This window comes from Panthera uncia, assembly GCF_023721935.1.
Source record: "Panthera uncia isolate 11264 chromosome B2 unlocalized genomic scaffold, Puncia_PCG_1.0 HiC_scaffold_24, whole genome shotgun sequence".
Taxonomy (NCBI): domain Eukaryota; kingdom Metazoa; phylum Chordata; class Mammalia; order Carnivora; family Felidae; genus Panthera; species Panthera uncia.
This window is the reverse complement of record NW_026057580.1, coordinates 65856124-65871377: the sequence shown is the minus strand read 5'-3', so window position 1 is coordinate 65871377 and position 15254 is coordinate 65856124. Positions and strand designations below refer to the sequence as shown.

The 15254-nt window shown below is 37.3% G+C and overlaps 1 protein-coding gene across 1 annotated transcript in view; it reads left to right on the top strand.

Annotated features, from left to right (window-relative positions):
- The window catches only part of PDSS2 (decaprenyl diphosphate synthase subunit 2), a 263597-nt gene that overhangs the window by 210313 nt on the left and 38030 nt on the right, over positions 1 to 15254 (top strand). Inside the window, exons 5-6 of the mRNA XM_049654088.1 lie at positions 7128 to 7301; positions 8509 to 8640. Of these exons, the coding sequence (XP_049510045.1) occupies positions 7128 to 7301; positions 8509 to 8640 (306 nt within the window). The remainder of the gene's footprint in view (positions 1 to 7127; positions 7302 to 8508; positions 8641 to 15254) is intronic.

Genomic DNA, 15254 nt, shown 5'->3' with positions numbered 1-15254 from the left:
GTAACCAAGTTCACAATATATAATAATTTAATGTTCATGGAATTAATATCCTGATTAACTTAGAAACAGATTAACTTATGCCCTTATTAACTTTGGTAGTAGATTTCTAGGGACTATAAATTAATTGTTTTCTTGGTTTTCTGAATTTTCTAATTTTTTTTCAGTGATCAGGTATCACTTGCATAATTTAAAATGTAGAAATAATAATAAAATGTCTTAATCACAATAAGGAAAATATAATGAGCCAAACTGAATCTTTTATTGGAAATCCTGCAAAAATTATTCTGAAATAGAATTACATTGGTTTGTCTATATGTTTATATCCATATATAGATACATTTATCCATGCCATCCCTGGACTGTGAGCTTTTTGAGGACAGACTTTTTTTTTTTAATTTCTTTTTTTTTTAGTTTATTTTTTGAGAGAGAGAGTAGGGGAAGGGCAAAGAAAAAGGAAGAGAGAGAATCCCAACTAGGCTCCATACTGTCAGCACAGAGCCCCATGAGGGGCTCGAACCCACAAACCACAAGACCATGACCTAAGCTGAAATCAGGAGTCAGATGCACAACCAACTGAGCCACCCAGGCACCCCTCATAAGTTTTTTTTTAATAACAATTTAAGTATGAGAGCAAGAAATGTAAAATATTACTCATTCATTATTTTCGTTTTTAAGAACTTTATTGAGCTGTATTTTACATATCATAAAATCAACCCATGTCTAGCCTAAAATTCAGTGATTTTTTAGAAACTGTATCAAGTTGTGCAACCATTACCATGAATCAGTTTTAGAACATTTTCACACATACCCTCATAAAGTCCCTCATACCCATTTACAGCTCCCACCCCCAGCCAAGGCAACCACTAATCCACGTTTCATGTAAGTGGAGTCGTACGATGTGTGGCCGTTTGTGCCTGTCTTCTGTCGCTTAGCTTCATGTTTCTGAGGTTCATCTACTACATAGCATCTGTCAGTAGTTGCTTCTCTTTTGTTGCTGAACAGCATTCTTATATGAATATATCTCTCATTTGCTTTTAAAAATTTTTTAGGGGCACCTGGTGGCTCAGTCAGTTGAGCATCTGACTCTTGATTTCAGCTCAGGTCATGATCCCAGGGTCATGGGATCGAACCCCATGGCAGACGCCATGTTGAGCGTGGAGCCTGAGTAAGACTCTCTCTCTCTCTCTCTCTCTCTCTCTCTCCGTCTGCCCCTCTTCCCCACTCACACACTCGCTCTCTCTCTCTAAAATAAATAAATAAATAAGTAAATAAATATAACAATTTTTTAAAGAACATATAAATGATAAATGCAACAGACAAACATGATTCTATTCATTTAGTGAACATTTTTTGGAGATTAAATATGGCCTAAGTGATTAAAAATATACAAAGATGCCTAAGACAGGGTCCAACCTAATCAATAAAAGACAATAAGCATACAATTCAGAAAGAACAAGTGCTATATTGTAATATAAGTAAAGTAACATTAGTCTAAAGAGAAAAGTATCTGTGGGAGTATTTGGCAATGTTTCTCATAAGTGACGTTTGAATGGGATATGTTCAATTTAATAGGCAGGGGATAGGAGGAGATGATATTCTTTTTGAAGGGAATAATATTTTTAAATTCACACAAGTGTGAAAGTGTATATTTTGTTCAAGAAACAGCAGATTGTTCTGTGTTGCTGGAATGCAGGCCTCAAGGGGATATTTTGGGTAGGAGATGGGGCTAGAAGTATTGCTTGGTACCAAAAAGGACCTTGCCTTAAATGTTATGCTGAAGTTCATCTTGATTCTGTGAGCGGTAGTAAGGCATTCAAGGAGAATTATTTCAATTCCTTATTATTTCCAAATAGGACAGAGGAAGGTGGAAATGAAAGATACCAAAAGAAAGATAAAGATTCAGCAAATATTTTTATTGCACACCTAATGTACTACATTGAATGCTGATGATTCAGCAGAGGACAAGAGAAAAGAAAGTCCTTACTTTCATGTAGCCAGCATCCTAGTGAAAGGGGTAGGCAGTTAAACCATTAAACCAACATCTATGTGAAGAGTTTAGTAGTATCAAGGAAAAAATATTTAAAGCAGAGTAAGGAGATAGGAAATGATGGGGTGGGAGGTAGACTATTAAAGATGAGTTGAAACTTGAGCAGAGACCCCAAAGTAATGAGGAACTGAGCCCTGCAAACATCTGGGGAGATTGCTTGACTGAAAATAGTAAGTTCAGCGGCCTCAGAAGAGCAGGCCTGCAGTGTTAGAGAAACAGCACAAAGGTCAATGTAACCTGCCTGACTTAAGTTGTAAAAGGATCACCCTCGCAGCTGGGTGAACAATAGATTGCAAACTTGTGTGTATTTCATTTCTCATGTGCATGGGCTTATATGTAGAATTAATTCCTGGAAGTAGGATTTCTGGGTCACAGGGCAAATACATTTGTAATTTTCATGGATAAATTGTGAAATTTCCATCCAGTCTCCACTTCCACTAGCCATGCTCAAGATGCCTGTTTCTTCACAGCCTCACCAATACTTAGTAAAGCTTTGTAGAGGTGGGAATTTTCTTTAATATAATAGTCAGAAGACCCAAAATCAAGATGTTGGTAAGGTTACTTTCCTTGGGGAAGCTCTAGGAGACATCCATTTCATTGTCTTTTCTAATTTCTGCCTTCATTCCTCAGCTCTTGACCCCAGCCTCCCTATTCCAGTTCGGGAGCTTAACATCTTTCAACCCCTCTCTCCTTCTGTCATCATATCTCCTGTCTGACCCCAGACCCTGCTGCTTTTCTCTTAGAAAGGTCCTTGTGATTACCTTATGCCCACCCGGTTAATCTGGGATAATCCCTCCATCTCAACATCCTGAATTCAGTCACATCTGCAGAATCCCTTTTGCCATGTTAAGGTAACATTTGGGAAGAGGGGGTGTGGGGGACACAGACATTATTAGCCTACCACAGGGTGATTTGCCAGTTGTCTGTGATAGAAAATGCAAATACTGGGGCTCCTGGGTGGTTCAGTCGGTTGGGCGTCTGACTTCGGCTCAGGTCGTGATCTCAAGGTTTGTGAGTTTGAGCCCCACGTCAAGCTCTGTGCTGACAGCTCAGAGCCTGGATCCTGCTTCGGATTCTGTGTCTCCCCCTCTCTCTGCCCCTCCCCTGCTCATGCTCTGTCTCTCTGTATTTCTCCATAATGAATAAACGTTAAAAAAAAATTTTTTTTTAAAGAAAATGCAAATACTTTGGGGCCCCTGGGTGGCTCAGTCGGTTAAGCATATGACTCTTGGTTTTAGCTCAGGTCATGATCTCCCGATTTGTGAGGTCTAGCCCTAAGTTGGGCTCTGTGCTGACAGCACAGATCCTGCTTGGTATTCTCTCTCTCTCTCTCTCTCTCTCTCTCTCTCTCTCTCTCTTTCTCTTTCTCTGTCCCTCCCCACACACATGTGTTCTCTCTGTCTCAAAATAAATGAACTTTAAAAAAATTGTTTTCATCTTTTAAAAAAAAGGAAATGCAAATACCTTTCCTCATTGTCCTTTGTCTTCTAACATTGCTTACGGTTTTGTGGTTGTTTTGCTTTTGCTTTTGCCATTTGGAGTTTATCCTGATAAATGGTGTAAATGCATGGGGCACCTGGGTGGCTCAGTTGGTTAATCGGCCGACTTCAGCTCAGGTCACGATCTCGCGGTCCGTGGGTTCGAGCCCCGTGTCGGGCTCTGTGCTGACAGCTCAGAGCCTGGAGCCTGTTTCAGATTCTGTGTCCCCCTCTCTCTGACCCTCCCCCGTTCATGCTCTGTCTCTCTCTGTCTCAAAAATAAATAAACGTTAAAAAAAATAAAAATAAAAAAAAATGGTGTAAATGCAGATATGTCTATTGTTTGTTTGTTTTTTTCCAGATAGCTATTTGGTTGTAGCAGCACCATTTACTGAAAAGTCCAACTTTTCCTACAAGTTAGTAAATTTTTGTATATAGTTTGATTTCTGGACTTTCTTTTTGGTCCAGTTGTCTCTCTGTCTAAAAAGTACACATTCTTTTAAATTACTAAGGCTTTATAGTATAATACATGATATCTTTATAGTTATAATATCTGGTAGGGCTGGACATCTATCGGTGTCCCCATCTACCCCCCCCCCCCCCCCCCAACCATACACATGGCTATTCTTGTTCATGGTTTTCCTGCCTACTTTTATTATGTTTGTTCCATGTGAACTTTAGAGTCAGCTTCCCTGGTTTCAGGAGGAAAGAAAGGTCTTTTTAGTTTAATTGGAGTAAACTTTATGAGGTTGGACTGTACCGTCTTTAAATATGATATGTTTTTATATTCTTTAAGGTAACTTGTGTTCCTTCACTAGTATTTTAGCAATTCATTCGTATCAGTTTTTCACATTTCTGAGTTTATTCCCAGCTCTTTAATCTTTCTTTTCATTAGATATAATGGAAGAAAAGATCCTATTTATAATACTTTCTGATTACTTTTTATGCATGAAAGTTATGGTTAATACATTTATCCTATTAACTATAAGTTTTGTGTGTATATATACGTGTGTGTGTGTGTGTGTGTGTGTGTGTATGCTGCTACTTTATTGAATTAACTTCTTGTTTATAGTAGTTTGTAGTTGAGTCTCCTAGTTTTTCCCAGTATACAATTACATTGTCTTCAAACAGCGATAGTTAAAAGCTTCCTTTCTAATATTTATCCATCTCTTCTTTTCTTGCCTCTTCCTTTACACTGTTAAATAACAGTGGTGTGCATCTCTCTTATTCCTGACTTTATTAGGAAAGACTCATGTTCCTTCATAAAGTATTTGCAGTCTTTGGGGCTGACACACATACACACACATACACACACATCATATTAAAGAAATATACATCTGTTCCTCTTTTATTTAGGTTTTTTTTCCCATCAAGAATAGGAGTTGAATTTTGTCAAATGCTCATTTAGTTTGTATGGAGAGATAATATGGTTTCTATCTTCAGTTTATTAATATGGTATGTTAACTTTGCACATTTAAAAATACATTCTCAAATTTCCAAAGTTAAATATGTTATGATTCATACCTAATGTTTTATAATGCACTTTATTCACTGTTTCTCCCTTGGATGGCCTTTTTTATTATTACACAATGTTATGTTGCACATTTGTAACTCTTGCCACAAGTGGAACTTTCTCTTTGTTTAAAGGCACAATAAATAAAATAAAGCTGACAATTTGATCTGACCAGTGGGTGGAAGGTTCCCTTCTGGATCTGAGCTGACCTTTTCATGATCCCGTTTTCTTATTATTTTTTATATTTATCCTCAAATAATGATGGAAAGAGAAGGATTATGGTATGGGTGGCAGGAAGTAAAGTGTTTTAGTTAATCCTTCTGGATGGGTTCTAGTTAGTTTGAAGTTTCAAAGAAATACCATAAATGAACATTGTTTTATATACTTGGTTCATCATTTTTGTCCTCAGAGAGCCCACTGCCTAGAGCAGCTTCATCCAGTAGGGCAGCCACTAGCTCCTTGTACCTGCTGAGTACTTGAGACGTGGCTAGTGATGTGTTGTAAGTGTAAAATACACCCTGGTTTTGAAAATTTAGCATAAAAAATATAAAATATCTCAATAATTTTAAAACATTTTTTTAAAGTGTTTATTTTTGAGAGAGACAGGGTGTGAGCAGGGGAGGGGCAGAGAGAGAGGGAGACACAGAATCTGAAGCAAGCTCCAATCTCTGAGCTGTCAGCACAGAGTCTGACACAGGGCTTGAACCCACAGACTGTTAGATCATGACCTAAGCCAAAGTCAGACACTTAACCAACTGAGCCACACAGGTGCTGCTATAATATCTCAATAATTTTATATGTTGAAATAATATTTTGGATATATTAGGATAGATAAAATGTCAGTAAGATTAATTTCACCTATTTCTTTTCACTTTTTAATGTAACTACTAGCAAATTTTATTTTATTTTACCCTTTTTAAAAGTTTATTTATTTATTTTGAGAAAGAGAGTGTGTGCATATGCACACACTTGCAAGTGGGGTATGGAGAGAGAGAGAGAGAGAGAGAGAGAGAGAAAGGGGGGGGGGAAGGAGGGAGGATCCCAAGCAGGCTCCACACCCAGCACAGAGCCTGATGCAGGGCCAATCCCACAAACCATGAGATCATGACTTGAGCTGAAATCAAGAGCTGGACACCCAAAATGAGCCACCTAGGCTCCCCACTACTAGCTAATCTTAAATTACATATGCAGCTTACATTATATTTTTAATGGACATCACTGGTCTAGAGGTAGTAGGTATGTGTGAACTTATAAATACTACAATGGTTTTCATAATTTAAAAAGATGAAAGTAAATAAACTACACTTATATATACTCCCTTTTCTCCTTGTTTCTCCTTATAGGAATAAACTTGGATGATAATACAATCTAATCATACTCCGTTACAATGGGTTACCTCCTCTGTGATTTTTTTTATTGAACTGTTTCTTTTTTTAAAATTTTTTTTTTCAACGTTTTTTATTTATTTTTGGGACAGAGAGAGACAGAGCATGAACGGGGGAGGGGCAGAGAGAGAGGGAGACACAGAATCGGAAGCAGGCTCCAGGCTCGGAGCCATCAGCCCAGAGCCTGACGCGGGGCTCGAACTCACAGACCGCGAGATCGTGACCTGGCTGAAGTCGGACGCTTAACCGACTGCGCCACCCAGGCGCCCCTATTGAACTGTTTCTAAGAGAATGCAGTTTCTTCATTATGCCCTTGACATTTCCACATAAGTTAAAGGTAATAGGCATCTTGTGTTTTGGCATACCAGCACTCAAGAGCTCACGTGAATATAGAAGGGAGTTAGTTTGGAGGTCCAAGTTTCTAACTTTTCTTTATCCTACATAAATTGTAATAGAAGTTTCCAAGTTCAAAATAAAATTTGCTTCTGCATTTCTTTCATCTTTCCCGCCATTACCCCAAAACAACAGTTCCCACCCCTTAGTTCTCTGTAGGTAGAGCCAAGGTTCTGCATCTTTTAGTTCTGTCTTGTGGCAATAGCCTGAGTGTTTTGAGGACTTCATTTCTTAACTCTTATATTCTTCAAAAACCAAAACAATTACTCCTAAAACATTTTTTAAAATCCTGGCTTTGTCGCATTTTTTAGGAAAATCATATCACAGAAGATATTGGAATATCAACTTGGAAGGAACAGACTTTTCTCTCCCATGGTGCCTTATTAGCAAAGAGCTGCCAGGCTGCAATGGAATTAGCAAAGCATGATGCTGACGTTCAGGATATGGCATTTCAGTATGGGAAGCACATGGCCATGAGTCATAAGGTATTTGCACATTTTTTCTTTTTCCAGTGCTTAAATAGCTAAAATGATACATAAGAAACCTCCTGCCATTTAATAAGCTGCTTTTATATCTCAAAAAAAAAAAAAAAGTTTATTGTGTGTTTAAAATCTGTCAGTCATAGATGGTGATTGTTATGTAATATAAACAGTGTGAGTGGTGAGTACTGTGTAATTTTGATAGAAAGCTACAGCTTACTTAAACCATATTTGTGATGTTTGTCTTTTCTTACCACCTGAAAGGGTTCTTGAGAGAACTCTTACAAATTATTAAATAACCTGTAATGTTGCCCTTTACAGAATGGGAGATCATTTGCGTTTTTGTTATAGTTCCCTTAAAGTTCCCTTATGTAAAACAAATTGTGGAAATTTAATGAAATTTAAAAATATACTGAGTAAAATCGAAAGCCTTAATTCTAATACTTGGTCCTTTTGAATGGGCATACTGAAATATAAAAAGTCTTGAGGTTAGCTGTTATATTGTTGCCTCTGTACATATGTAACTTAAAGATTCCATTTAATATATATTTCTTAGATGTTACTTAAATAGCTCATAAGAGAGGAGAAAATAGATATATACGTTATATATATACATACATGTGTATATATATGTATGTAATATCTCCAGATGAGTTTTTATATATTTTATTAAATCTTAAATTTTATTAAGCAATTATGTTCATTAAAACTTTATTTAAATTCTTGTTTTTTGGGGCGCCTGGGTGGCTCAGTCAGTTAAGCGTCCGACTTCAGCCTGGTCACGATCTCGCGGTCCGTGAGTTCGAGCCCCGCGTCAGGCTCTGGGTTGATGGCTCGGAGCCTGGAGCCTGCTTCCGATTCTGTGTCTCCCTCTCTCTCTGCCCCTCCCCCATTCATGCTCTGTCTCTCTCAGTCTCAAAAATAAATAAAAACGTTAAAAAAAATTTTAAAAAAATTCTTGTTTTTAATTTCAAGAGTAGAAGCAAAGTCTGCTGCCAAATAGAAAAGGAATATGTCAGGAAAAAATTATCTTAAAGAATTTTAAAGATTGCTGTTAATCATATGAACTGTACTTTTGCTTAGTAAAGTTCATCTAAAAGCTGTATTCCTTAAGCTTCATTTTCCCTGCATTAACTGGTGCTTTCTGAAAGGACTAAAACATAGTAGTGTGTATGCATCTTACTGATTTAACTCTTTTGACTACTCCTCCTAGATAAATTCTGACCTCCAGCCTTTTATTAAGGAAAAGACCAGTGACTCCATAACTTTTAATCTCAACTCAGCTCCTGTGGTCTTACATCAGGAGTTTCTTGGAAGAGACTTGTGGATTAAGCAGATCAGAGAGGTAAAATGAAATTATTCCTATTTTGGGCATCAGTAGAGTAGTATTTAGTTGATTTTAGAATATAATTCGTATTTCATGATGATCTAAGATTATAGAACAGCCATATAAGAGCATTTTCATATAACAGGTAAAATTCTTTATAATCCACATTTTTAAAAGGCAAATGTTAGTTAAAACTTAGAGATTGAACTGCTGTTATTATCTGAGTTCTTAGAATACTGCAACACAAAACTAGTGCCTGTGGTGGATGCTAATTAACTCAGATAATTTTTTTTTTCTAAAGGCTTTCAAAAATTGGGCTATGGTAATAGCACCACCCTTTAACTGACGGCAATTTCCCATCTGCAGACTCTAGCACAAGCTGCAGAATTCCAGAAGCTCCGTCTGTCAGCTCATTGGGTTATTTTAAAACAAACTTGGACCCTGAATACTCAAATTCTGAGGTATTACCAAAGGAAAAAAAAAAAGCATGGTGAAGTGGGAGGGGTACAGAGGCTTAAATTGGGTGAATTTCTTACGTTTTTGCAGGAAAAAAGGTATAAAAGATGAAAGGGAACTTTTTTGCTTTTCTTTTAATCCAGAAACTCTGGAATGATAAATTCTTGCCCTTTTACCCAAAGCCTCATTGAATGTATTTAACTTTGTGGTTCTAATCGACTGGGTTAATGTGAGACAAGAGAAAGTAGGCAGAGCTGAGGGCAGGGACAGCTGCCGTACTTAAAGCAAAGAGAGCCTAAGTCATATCTGCATTTGGAATGGTAAGATTTTCCCTCTCTTAACCCTCTTCCCTCACTGGCTTTCAAAATGCCATCAGCCAGCTTCACATCCCTCATATTCACCTGATAGAAGATGAGAGGATTCCTTTCTGGGCAAGAAAATATAAAAATATGAAAGCAGAATTTTTATAAATTAGGAGAACAGAAGATACAAATGAGAAAATCTCCCAGAAAGTTGAACAGAAAGTCAATAGAAGATAGAAAAGATGAGAAAATTTTGAGAATCAATTCAACAGATCCTATATACTCTTAGGAGTCCCAAAGAGAGAAAACTGAAAATGGAGTTAAGAAAATTAACAGCAACAAAAACTTGTAAAGAGAGGCGCCTGGGTGGCTTAGTCGGTTAGGCGTTCAACTCTTGGTTTTGGCTCAGGTCATGGTCTCACAGTTCGTGGGTTGAAACCCTGTGTCGGGCTCTGCGCTGGCAGTGCAGCCTGCTTGGGATTCTTTCTCCCTGTCTCTCTCTCTAAAAATAAATAAACTTTAAAAAATGTAAAGAAAAGAAAAATCCTGAGAATTGAAGGACCTAAATTTCCAAGTTGAAATGGGGCTCTAAATAATCACATCATTATCACATCTTAAAACAATGGGGATAAAAAGAGATCCTAATACTTCCAGGAAGAGAAAGAAAAACCTACATACAAAGGATCGAGACTCAGAAAGGCCTCTCAGTAGTGGCATTGAAAGCTTCAGGACAATGGACTAACATCTTCAACATTTAAAGAGAAAATTGTTGCCAACTTAGACTTTTGTGACTGTCACATTATCAAGTGTGATGTTAAATAAAGACAATTTAAAACGGAAACACAAGGTCTCAAAAAACTGACTTCCCAAGCATCTTTTCTCAAGGGATGTATTTCAGGTGCTGTGTTTTATTAAGACAAGTAACCAAGAGAGAGAAAGACATGGAATCTAGGAACTAGGGGATCAGACATAGGCATGAGGCAGTGGGAATTCCAGGGATAGCATGAAAGGAAGCATAATAAACAATAATAATGCCAACAATAAGAACACTTACGATGTGTCAAGCACTCTTCTAATGAGGAAACTGAGGCACAGAGAAATTAGCTTGTGCAGAATCACACAGCTAGCAAGCAGTAGATCCAGGATTTAAACCCAGGCAGCCTGACTCCAGGGCCCACATCCTTAAGTTATAAGTAACATGCTACACTCTCTCATCCAAGCAAGTCCTAGGCTGATGGCTATATATCCAGTCCAGATTGGGACAAGAGGACAGAGATCTCCAGGAGAAATTTCTTTAAGGAAATCAGTGGAACTAATATACTTGACAATATTGAGAATTTAAAGACAAATTAATGATAGATGCATAGAAAACTAAGTGTTCCAGTTACTGTTGCTGCATAACAAATTACCCCCAAAACTTAGCTGCTTAAAATAACCATGTGATTATGTTCATGTTTATTAAACATTTTGTGAGTCAGGAATTTGGACAGAGCACAGAGATGACTGCTCCATGACATGTGGGGCCTCAACTGAAATGACCCAGATGCTGGAGATGACTCAGCAGTGCTGGGCACTGGAATCATCTAGAGACTCAACTCATGCTAGGCTGCTAGACTGGGATGTCAGACCATATTACTGACCAACCAGAGTGCATACACGTGGTTCCTCCATTTAGCTTGGCTTCCTTGCAACATGGCAGCCTGAGAATAGTCAGAGTTCTTACTTGCCAGTTCAGAGCTCCAAACACAAGTGTTCCAGCAAACAAGGCAGAGATTGCATCTTCTTTTATGACCAGCCTCAGAAGTCACGCACAGTCATTTCCGTAGTCTCTTAAAAATTTTATATAGTTTGTTATAGTAATTCCACTTCTAATAATCTATCCTCAAAAAATATCAGATGTGAACAAAGAATTACATATTAGAATATGCACTAAAATTCTAATTCTAAAAGGAAAAAAGTGAAAGTTGATTCATTTAAAAATAGTAAAAAGAATTAAATGAAGTATAGTACAATGAATATCCTACAACTATTCAATATTGTATTACTGGGGTGTATTTGTGTGTTTTTTGACAGCTGAACCAAAAATATATATACAGATGGTGTTAGTAGCTCTAATTGGGTTACATTAGAATACATTGCAGATTTACATTTTGGTTGAAAAGATCCAGCTAAATATGTTGAATGGAAGCTACCAACTCTCCCTGGGCTATTTACATATATTCATATATATATATATATATATATATATATATATATATATATATATATGTAGCAGAGATCTGAATTTTAAAGAAGCTTCACAGAAGAGGGACATATTTAACTTTTAGTTTCTTTGCAAGCATACAAAGTCGTAAATGTAGACAACATGAGAATCCAGGATTTCCTAAACAGCTGGTGAAATACTTCCAAATCATTATCTCCAACTTGACTTTACATTTTCAAAGGGATATCCTTTCCAAATAGCCAGTGCCTTAGCCAGTAACTCAAATAAATAAAATATATCTTGTCCAGAGGTCAGTAAATCCTGCCAGGATGATGGCTGTGAGCAGGTGACATCCTGTCCTTCAGCCTAGGTTCCCTGTGATGCTATCTAGATCTTCATCCTTCAAGAAAGACTGGCAGTCTATTGCCCATCTCAAGGACCTGCCAGGCTGCTGTGGTTTGCTCCAAGTGACTTCAGACCCTTCTCCATGTTCGAGTTATGTACAGGATCACTGGTGAAGAGATTAATTCATCTGAAACAAATAAGAAATAAGAAGTTAGTTTTTGTCATGCAAGGGGATACATTCCTCAGATTAAAGACTCCTTGGTTGAGTTTATTTTAATCTTCTAAATTATAATATTCATGTTTATATAAAGCTCTATAAGATAACAATCTTATTCTGTGAATGCCTCCTACACAGAGTTAGGGGACAAAATTAGCATAATACTCAAGAGAGACATTCTATCCTAAATCTCAAGGAGGTTGCTTATTAATCCTGAAATTAGTTCTAGTACTCTCTTCACAGTTTTTCATGATTATTTGCCTCCACTGCATTTTTTGTGATCCTTTCCTTCCCAGGTTTTTTTGTTTTTTTAATTTTTTTAACCTTTATTCATTTTTGAGAGACAGAGTGTGAGTCGGGGAGGGGCAGAGAAAGAGGGAGACACAGAATCTGAAGCAGGCTCCAGGCTCCAAAGCAGGGCTCAAACTCACTGATGGCGAGATCATGACCTGAGCCGAAGCCGAACACTTTACCAACTAAGCCACCCAGGGGCCCCTCCTCCCCAAGTTTTGAATTTTATTTCAAGATCCCTAAGGATAACAGTGAATTCATCTGCCATAGTGAATTACTTGAAATAGTCATCCAGTTAGTATTTGTCAAAAAGTATGTGTGGTATGGTCTTCACAGAGTTAGGCTATTTGATGGCAGCCCTGTATTGTTAAATAGAAAAAGTCAAGTTGGTATAGCAGAAATGGCCCATAGGTGAAGGTTTTGGAAGACCTGGATTCTAATTTGGACTCTGCTAGCATCTGTATAAACTTAATCACATTCTTTCATGTCCTTATTATTATTTAATGTCAAAGGATGCTGTTGAACTAGATCATTCCTGAGGTCCCTTTCAGCTCTCAAATAAATCTAAGAAATAGGTCTCTTAGGCAAGAGGTGCATTATAAGAAAAATATTAATCTCTATTAGAAGCTTAATACTAGTTTTGACACTGAGAAATAGAAAAGTCTTGCTCCCAATGATGGAAGTCACCTATGATTTCTTAATATCACATGTAAAATTACTTCCCTGTGTACTCAGACAGGTTTGTGTCCCATCTGCCCTTTTGATTTCCTGCTTGGGGAGAGTGAGAATTAATGACTAGACAAAGAAGTGAAGAAGAGATCACATACCCCTTAGTGCCCATTCAATATCATTGTAAAGCCAGGAAGAAGAAACTTCTGGAATTTTTTGTATCAGGCCCTGCTACCTCCTCTTCAACTCCCAAAGTCTTAAGATTAGGTAGCTGTCATCCATCACACCCATAGGCAGACAGGTACACACACACACACACACACACACACACACACACCACGCACACATACCCTTTTATAAGAGGCGGTTAAGAGCACCAGGCCAGATCTGAAACGGCTGAAAAATATTTGTTGAGCAGTGTTTCCATACTAAATTCTACCTTAATTTTAAATTTAAATTTATAGCTGCTGAAAAATAATGATCAGGTAAAAATACTGAGTGAATGGGTGATTCACCCTAGGGAGGTGAAGTCATTACTCAGTTATCATTTTGATCCCTAATAAAAGAAAGTAGAACCCTTCAGAGAACAACAGAGCTCTGACTCTCTGGGGGAGTCCAGAGGCCATTGCAGGTCAGCAAGCTTTATTTTTAATGATCTTTCTAGTTTTCTGCTGCCATTATAAGGCACTGAAGAGCTAGGAATTATGATTATATTTTCCTGGCTATTTCTGAAAGTACTGAAATGTCACTTAGGCTTGTGACATTCTGACACTGTCATAACCAGCCATAAACTATTTAAGTGAACTACATTTTACCAATGCTAAGCTATAACTCACTTATCTGTAGGTATCCTACTATTACTACTTATTCAAAACGTGAAGCAAAAATTGCTAGTCAAGGCTGGTGTACATGAACATAACACATGTATATTCTTAAACAAAAGAGACAATGCACATTCAGAGACTCTTCCTTAATGCTACCTGATATTCTCTAATTGCTTAACTAACTTTGAGTTGTTTCAAAAGGAATAATATTGACATCCTCTACTGCAGAGGGTGTACAATGTAGGCATTTGAAAGGACTGTATATGAGACCACAAAGACTCTGAAATGGCTCTAGATATCTCCTGAATTACAATATGTCTTAAGTTTTTCTGTTAGACTTCAGGAAAAACAAAGGGCTTGACTACAGGAGATACATCAGTATGTTGCCTAAAGGTCTATTGCCTTATAAAGAGGAGATAAGAAAAAACATACAAATAGTTTGTGTAATGATGGGAATAGTGTAGTATCGTCATTTAGAGAGCACAGAGGAAAGTCAAGAAAGGATTTGTAAAATAAGTGATCTCTGAGAGGGTCCTTGAAGAAGAAGATCTTAACAGCAAAGGTGGGAATGAGAGGCTTTCTAGGCAACAGAAGCCATAAAAAAGAGATGTAGATGGGCAAGTGCATTGTATTCAAAGAAATAAAAGTATTATAGTTTGGCTTAAATGTGAAAAATTTAAGATAGTAAGAGATAGGCAAAGAATTGCTCCAAAATAGTACACAATGCCTATATTTAAAGGCTTTGGTTCAAACAAAAACATATACGTGAATATTCAGATTAGCAATGTTTACGATAACCAAGAAGTGGAAACAGCCTAGGTCCATCAAATGATGAATGGATAAACAAAATGGGGTATGTCCATACAATGGCATGTTATCTAGCGGTAAAAAGGCATGAAGTATTATGTGCTACAACATGACAAAAATGTTCTGAAACTAGATAGAGGTGATGGGTGTACGACATTCTGAATGTGCTAAAGTGCCCCTGAATTATATATACTCTTTAAAATAGTTAAAATGATGCAATTTTTGTTATATGAATTTTACTTCAATTGAAAAAAAAAAAAGACTGTGGATGTTTGCTTGCAGAAAATGAACTTGATTCAGGTCATGGAGCAGACATTGACAGTTTTTGAACCACATGGTACCAAGGTCTGAAATGTGTTTTAGGGAGGTATGTCTGGCTATATCATAACAGAATGAAAGGAGCAAGGAGATACTAGAGAGAAAGAGATGAGTTAGGAAGTTTTGGGGAACCTGTTGATCCACGCAGGGGAGAAATCCCAGTCAGAGCATTGGCAACAAGAATGGGAAGGTAAGGAGGT